Source organism: Stegastes partitus, unplaced genomic scaffold (assembly GCF_000690725.1).
Source record: "Stegastes partitus isolate 25-593 unplaced genomic scaffold, Stegastes_partitus-1.0.2 Scaffold369, whole genome shotgun sequence".
Lineage (NCBI taxonomy): Eukaryota > Metazoa > Chordata > Actinopteri > Pomacentridae > Stegastes > Stegastes partitus.
Genome location: NW_007578100.1, coordinates 238,554 through 247,053, shown reverse-complemented (window position 1 = coordinate 247,053; position 8,500 = coordinate 238,554). Strand labels below are relative to the sequence as shown.

The 8,500-nt window shown below is 39.8% G+C and overlaps 1 protein-coding gene across 1 annotated transcript in view; it reads right to left on the bottom strand.

Moving 5' to 3' along the window:
- The window catches only part of celsr3 (cadherin, EGF LAG seven-pass G-type receptor 3), a 200,095-nt gene that overhangs the window by 53,702 nt on the left and 137,893 nt on the right, over positions 1 to 8,500 (bottom strand). The window contains exon 19 of the mRNA XM_008284729.1: positions 7,623 to 7,832. Coding sequence (XP_008282951.1) covers positions 7,623 to 7,832 — 210 coding nt within the window. The remainder of the gene's footprint in view (positions 1 to 7,622; positions 7,833 to 8,500) is intronic.

Below are 8,500 nucleotides of genomic sequence, written 5' to 3'. Positions count from 1 at the left end.
TGATCTCTGGATTTGACCATGAAAACTAATAAGAAACAAATCCTGAGCTGTAGGAATGCAGTATTTCGTGATCTGTGATCACTTCTTTTCCAATTCCAGTCTATGGGAGCCAGGGCTTTTTGGAGCCAGCAGCTAGTGGACGTAGTGATATTGCAGGTTTTTGACACTTCCAGGATGGCTTCATTTTTCAGGGCCGGTTGCTACGTCCATCTTTTATACAGTCTATGGTTTCAAATGGGGGTTTGTTGCTCCTCCCCCTAGTGCTCCCCCTGCCACAGTGGGGTTCCATACTTGTCTTTTATTTTCTATCTGTGTCAACATAGCCTGCAGTTCAGCCTAGTTCAGACAAAAGTCTCCACTTTTCTGCAGTATTACTATTGGTCACAGTTCACTAATTAATGGCTTAAGGGTTGCACCGAGAAGCACCTCATTTTTAAAAAAAAATTTTTTATACAACCTGCAGATGTTAATTTTTGGCAAAATTGTAAATAAGTAGAATACAGTTATGAAATTACTAAAGATCTCAATGTTAGGCTCGAGCTTGGTTAGGTTTCCTGACCAAACAGATCAGTAGTTTAAGGATTTTTCTCAGATTTAGGTTCTGATCTTAGTTTCTTGCTCTGATGAATGGTGTAATTTTGGTGTTTTTGTGAAGACAACATGCCTTCCAAACCTGAATTCAAAGCACAGACAGCAGACACACACACACACACTGTATAACCAATCCAACACATCAATTCACAGCAGACAGACTTAAGAGACAGAAAAAAAAAACTGATTAAGGCTCACAAAGAGTCAGACGTTTCAGTCAGTTAAGCCTAACAGAAGCTAAAAAAGGCAGAACTCCAGTTTGTAACCGACTCCGCTTGAGGAGAGCAGAAGTAGCCGTCTTTGTAAAGGCTTTTTGTTACGGTGCTTTGACCAGAGCCGTAGTAATAAAAAAAATAAAAAAATGTAAAAAATCCTAAGCTAAACTTCAAACCAAACAAGTCTTGACCCCAATTAGAGCCAGTTTCGCCACCGTCAGTGCCTCCGTGTCACTGCTTTCATGGAGAATTTGCGACTCTGGATGGAAGCTTGTTAGAGAAAGACTCGACCGCACGGCCTCGAAAAATGGTCTGAACAAAGAAGAATATCAAGGAGACAGAAAAAGAGAGAGAGAGAGAGAGGAAAGGAGGAAAGAGCCCAATATGATCCCTTGCAGCCAGACAGCAGTAAAGCGCCGCAGTGTCACATAAAGCTCAGGGGAGGAAAAAATACATAACAAAGCCTTCAGACGAGAGAAGCAGACGTATAGGGAGGATACAGAGAAATGTTGAGGGGGATGAAGAGAGAATCAAGAACAGGGATTGCGGATAAGTAAGTGGAAAGTAGAAGAAAATGACAGAAAGAGGAAGAGGATGCAGCGAAGAGGCAGAGAGGTTGGGATGAGATGGAAAATGTGGGCGAAAAAAAAGGACAAAATGGGCGAGATGGCGACGCTGTCACAACTTATTTACGCCCATTAGAGCAGAAATCTTCCACTCTTTAGTAAAATAACTTCTTCAATATGAACCACAAGTGGCCCCAACAAGGTCAAAAAACGCTGCTACAGATGAATAATTCTCTGCTTCTCTTAAGAAAAAAACCCACAGATTGCCGGTTCAGTTTCCACTCGTGGCTTCCTCCGACCGTGTTGTCTTGCTCGGAGAAAATCTGCAGCTAAGATTGAAAACAAGCCTCGTATGAGAGACAAAAGGATCCGTGTGCAGGTTGTTACACTGCAGGAGCTCGTGTAGACAGACGGGGAGAGATGAGAATAGTTTTAAAAAGAGGCAGCAGGAGACAGAATCGCAGGAGGGAAGAAAAAGAAAAGGTTGGATGACAGGTTGAGATATGATTTCATCCCGGTGGTTCAAAAAAACAGATTACACTCAAACAACAAGTTACAACTATTTGGGGAAAAGGATATTTTCCGCGTGTAATTTAAAAAAAAAAAGAATCATCTTTAAGTTAAATTTTCTTTTCATGCTTTATTTACACTCTCAGAAATAAAACGCACAGCAGAGGTCCATTTATGTCCCCCACAGTTTACACTAACTGATCAGATTTTTTAAAATAGCGCTTTTCTCAGCATTCAAACATGCTTTACACTGTCAACTATTTATTCATCCTGGTGGGGGTAGTTATGATTGTAGCCACCTGGGGCAGACTGACGGGGGCGTGGCTGCCATTCTGCCCCTCCGACCACCACCTCAAACAATCCACATTCACACCAGGCAAGATGGGTGAAGAGTCCAAGGACACAACGACCGTGACAAAGAACCGACCTTCCGATCATTGACCGACTCGCTCCACCACCTGAGCCACAGCCGCCCCACCTAATGTGTGGTTATTGGACCTTAAGGTAACCATGTGGACCTTTTGTAAGGAACAAAAATGGACATGTATATTCTCAAGCAGTCGATTTTATATTTATAATTCCAGGCACCTTTTCCCACCACTTATTTAAATGCACGGTTAGCTGATAATAAACTGAATTCACTGATTTAGATAAAGTGTTTAAGTTGAAAACATGACATTAATGGGTTGAGTTGACCTTTATAATGATGCATCAACTTGTTATTCTGTATAATTTAGACTCAAATTTCTGCGTTAGTTGATTTAAAACAAAATTTAACTTGATGCAACTTAATGAGATCGGCTCAGTAACTTCATTTTTCTTCACATTTAGTTCAGAATTAGAACACGAGTCTCATTCCATGATCTTAACACAACTGGACAATTGCAGGGGGTTGCAGGAAAAGTTAATTCCACTTCTAGTTTGTTCAACATAATTTCATTAGAAGTTGTTAAAACTGAAAAACACTGATGCAAACTGTTGCTTTAATTGTTTTTTGTTGAGCACAAACATTTTTTAAGTTTAAAAAGACTCCATATCGAGTGTAAAAGGTACATATTATGTACATTTTCATATGAAATGTTAAGGTGCCATACTACAAGACAGTTTGTTTGGCCTATTGTTGTCTTATTTATTTAGATTTTAACGTCTAGAACATGGTTCAGTAGCTTTAAAACAAAGGAATTCAGTTTTGTGAGTAGATTTATGGATATAAAAAACTTGCTAGTACATTTGTTCTGATTCATATCTAGTATTTCTTACATTATGTCAGTGTTTCTACTCATGGTCAGTGCAATACCACTGGTATGTCCTGTGCCACTGTGTGCATACCCACAGATAGAAGAATCAGTGTGCATATTTTTGCTTATTTTTATTTCCTACTAATGTTCCCTACATGTTTGCACGACCTCCACCTGCTGCTGTATCTTCCCCACTCATCTTATCTTCTAATTTTACAGAAGAACCACACAGACACGTGTCAGAGTGGTGAACTCTGAGTAAAGACGTGATCGATTCACCCTGCCATACAGACCGGCTCTTGTTTTTTTTTTCACTTGGATCATTCTGGCAACAAAATGGTATCCTGTCAACCCAACAGCCAACACTTCTTTGTTTTCTTTCTGCTGCAGAGGCAATGCAAGGCAGAGAAAGGCGGTGCACAGCCACAGGGGCGTATTAAATGTTCTTACAACACCACAGCTTGGTTGGATTTACTGCTGTGGCACATTGTTCACAGTGTCAGCAACACCTTGACAGACCTCCTGGTTGCTACTTTCACCTGTTGAATACACAAAACCAACTGTCTTTTGGTTGTTTTTCTCTTTTGTTCAGTGCTGGAGGTTAGACTGCTTACATTTATAGCACTCACAGGACGTTCAGCGTAATAGATCTGAGTTTAAATTTAGCAGATGTACACAAAAGACACGATAAAATTAGCAGGTATAATGTCTGAACTTCTCTCCCTGGCTCTGAAACATCTGGCACATGTAAATGTCCCGTGTTCCAGACGACATGCGAGCTCTATCCGTCTCCCAGCAGCGCGTCGGCCTCCAGATGGATCAGCGTGAACACGAAGCTTTTCCATCTCCTTCCGTCTCACCTCCACATTCCTGACGTTAAACCTCCACCTTCCTCTCCCGCCTGCCTTTGTTTCTCCTGCAGCCACGGGGCTCTGTTGCCGCCGCCGCCGCCGCCGGGTTACTATAGTAACTGTGTTCTGTATTAGCTGCTCGTCTGGGCCTAATAGCTGCTGTTTAAAGTGAGGTGTCAAGCATTATCAGATATGAATTTCCCACTATCTGTAGCTACACTACAGCGACGCCACCCTGAACCAGGAGCCACCTCATTACCTCCGACTGACAAGATGTGGGCGGCGTGACTGCTTTACAGCCACAGGTTGAGGTTACAAGTCAGGGCTGAGTCGAGTTTTTTTTTTCTTTTTTGGTTACGGCAAAATCATTATTGTGCTACTGTGGCAGCATATAGCGCCTTTATGACGCCACGCACCAACTGGTTAAAGCGTAATGGCCGCCTTTTTGACTGACTGTCGGCTTGAATGAAATGTCAGGCGGCAGGAAAAGGTTGTTATTTCACTCATTATCGGACATCATTAATGCTGCCGCTGGGTTGCCATAGCAACTGTGCTTGTCAGGCAAAAAAGAAGAAAAAAAAAATGTATTGATCACACCGTGAAAGCAAAATGATCACGTTGATTTAAGAGGACTTTTTATAAAACACAGCGGCTCGATGGAACAAGTGTGTCGGCGTTTAATTAGCGGATATCTGGGAGTTAAACGTGATAAATGTGATTCTAATTTTGTTGGACGCTCTTTGCCCATTTAGCTATAAAATTTACAGCTAAGTTGTAACATCATGATGCACCTAGAAACTAGAAGCAGCTCTTATTTCTTATGCAGAATCACCAGAGAAACACATTAAACGTCAGCGGCACCATGCTGGGAGTTTTGTAATAAAATTGTGTGCATGCATCTCTTGCAGCGACTTCTGTTGGTTCTCGGTCCGCTCCAGCACTGCAGGGTGTGGCTGCTGCTGCTGCCGCCGCTGTCATCAGGTGGCTAAAGTCCTCGCTGTTACTATAAATTATTAACTGCCTCCGTGTATCTGCTGTAGATGCTGGAGAAAATATGCTGCTTTTTTTTTTTTATTACCCACGATGGCCTCTAATTAATACGAATAAATCAGCCCCCGGCTGCATGAGCAGGCCAGAACCAACTAATCAGCAAAAGATTAAAGAGCCAAAATGTCAGGTAGTGTGAGATTACTATTCATAGCCGTGATAATCCCCAATTTCTGACAGAAATACAGCATCATACTGTACCTCAATTACTTCACCAAGTGCTGCTATTATTGTCATTACTGCTGACAGCACTGCTGCACTGAAGAGGACAAAAAACTGGAATGTTCTTACAGCTGTGGAGCCAAACTGCTGTGATACTATATGCCATGTGAAAAGATATATTTTTTAAAGCCTTAATTTGATATTGGATCATGTATATTTTTGGCATTTTGATGTTTAATTATACAAGATATCTCTCATTTAATAAACTATTAATTACACAAATTACACTGGGTTACAAAAAAAATAGTTGTCTAGGACTGATTTAGGACATTTTTGCAACGCTGAATCCAAAAATGATGTCTGCTTTTCTATATCAGGTCAGGTTTTTACGCCAACTTGATTTTTAAAAATCGATTTTGCCACTAAATCCATTACATCTTTTGACATTAACGATTGATTTATTTTAGTATTTCTCATATGAAATTATATTTTAGAGGAAAAATTTCATTTTCTAATCCTTTCCATAAGCTAAACGATCCACAAGTTGATGAGCGTAAACATTTGTAAAGGTAAATACAAGTAAATTGCAGGTTTGATCAAATCAGATTTTGATTTTGATTGATTTGTAATATTTGGATTCAGCAGATTGCAATTGTCCAAAATCAGCTCAAAAAACTTTGACACCCAAATGGGTGTAGACCAGTGTTATCGGTGGTTGTAAGTGATTTATGAGATATATTTACTGTAATAAATTTATGTTTATCAGCTTCATCTATTAAATAAAAAGAAAAAAATTAGTGAAGTTACAATACATATGTGAATGTATTTGAACGATGTTGTCAAAAAATGGAATTTTCTTTAAAACAAATTGAAAAAAACATTTTAAAAAAATAACTGTTTAACAACCGTCAATTTCAGGGTTATTTGTAGTTACAAATTTTTAATCGTACTTTTAATCTTAAATTAGACGTCCCCTTCTCTACTTTAACATACGAGGAAAACTGCAGGTGGCTAAGAAAGGAAAATAAAAATACCTTTGATTGTAGAGAAAAGCATAATTCCACTGACTTAATGTGGTTTGTTGGTTGAACAGAATTTCATCACAAGTTGTTAAAACTCAAAAACACTGATGCAAACTGTTGCTTTAACTGTTTGTTGGTTAAATTAGACGTGTCACAGTCAGCTTTTGTAACTTTACTGATATCTGTGCTTCTGTTCAAAAACACTGAAACAAATGTGTAAAATTAAACAAGGAGATTCTATTATTTCCTTTTTACAGTGTAGTAAACGATAATATGCTGTGATTGTAATGTGTTTCAATGACAGGCAGAACCATTGGTCCAACTAAAATTATAATCAGAAAAATAACAAAAATAATGAATGAAAAACATATATATAGTCTAATGAACAGGTGGGGTGTCAAATTCATATTACTGTTACCGTAGCAACGGGCAATTTGACACACAAGCCTGTAAATTGAAACCGCAAGACGGTTTTCCCTTCATTCTTCGGCCACTTACCCGTGACATACGGGCTGCTCGTTCCTTGTCAGCCAAATATGATGCCAAATATTTACAGCAAAATAAAACACAGACGTCTGTCGGCGCCTTTACGTCGAAGCGTCGTCGCTCTAAAACGATCCCGAGTCCTCGAGTCAGGTGAAACGAGATCCTGTCAGTTAATATGCAGAGATGACACGCGGCAATATTTCCTGAGCTACTGTCGCTGCATCGCCATAGCAACGTTACCTCCAGTTTCAGAGAGAAGACACCTCGTTGTGATGTCTCCTGACTGGGCCCACACCCCATAATGGGACAGGGTATCAATCATATGGGCTGCTTTAAAATAGCTATTTGTAGCTTCTGGCAGAGAGGAGACCTGGAGGATTCCTTAAAATTTAAACTTTAATGTCATAATATTATATTATATTAAAGCGGTGTATAATAAATCGTGATGGTTCAGTATTAAAACTCAAAGTTTAAAGCCGTCAGAGGTGCTGTTCCTGATCCGTACTTTCCAAAATGTTGAGTAACGCTCGTCTAAATCGACAAATTCCAATAAAGTCTGCCAACAAACCGAGCTGTTTCATAACATGTTTATATTTTCACACATCAGAAAATTAACATCGCAAACTGATTATTGGCGTTCACACCTCCCCCAGCGCGTCCTTCCACCGGCCCCTCACAACTTTTACATTATCTGTATTTTAAGCATCACTTCGATTCACCTTTTGCCAGCATTTAATGAGACATTTCGATCATTTTTAACTCTTAAAAGTTCACTTTAACTACACCTATATTCAACAACCTGGCAAAGAATCACAAGCAGCAGTCAATTATTAACATCTCCATCACACTCCTGATGGTGTGGGAGTTTCCCATCAATCTTATCGTCTCGGCTTGTGTTTGTTAAGGATCCAACATGCGGCTGTGTTCTTTTTACCTCGTTGAAGTGTGCGTCCTGAGTGGCGGTGAGTCCGAAGCCGCTCTGTTGGGTCTCGAAAGTGAGGAGGCGGGACAGCAGCCGCTGGGCTATCTGCAGGTCGTTGCCGTAGAGGCGGGCGGTGGCCTCGGTCACGTCGCGGAGCTGGTGGGCAAGTTTCTTCTCCAAGATGGTGTTCAGCTCCGTCTCGTTGCGCTCCAGAGAGTCGAGCTGCACAAGTGTACAGAGACAGGGGAAAAAAAAATCACTCTCTGAAGGCCTGATGTCTTAAAAAAACAACTCAAAGCTCAAAAATGATATTTTTAATCAACCAGAAACCTTAAAAACAACAAGAATTAGAGGAGTTTAAATCTTCTAACTGTTCTTGAACTCATTATGTTTGACCTTCAGTTCCTGAGATTTGAGAATTCACAAAAATCACTTAATTCCACAAATCTACACGCCAAAAACAAACTGCTTGCTCTAATCAGATTCTGTGAAAAAAGAAAAAATCAGTGTTTCTTGCAGCATCAGTAAAGTCATTAGTGACCCGGCTGGTAGCAACAGATGTGCGACGAATATTCAGAAAACTCTCAGCTGAACTTTGCTGAACTGCACAATGTGTTCACACACAGCAGAGAGAAAGTATGGAAACATATAAAAACATAATGTAAAAAAATGTCTATAGTAAGTAAAGTCCTCCTTTGTTCCCCAGTGTTGGTAACATCTGGAAGGTCTTGTTGAATAAAATAAAAGAAAAAAAGATCTAGTTTATTTTGTTGTTTTTGTAAAATTATCAGATGTAATTATTAAATTCCTTGATAGAAATAACAGTATTGGACATTTCAGTGGTGTTGCACAGATTCTTTCATGAATAGAAACACTGAGAGAAGTATTAA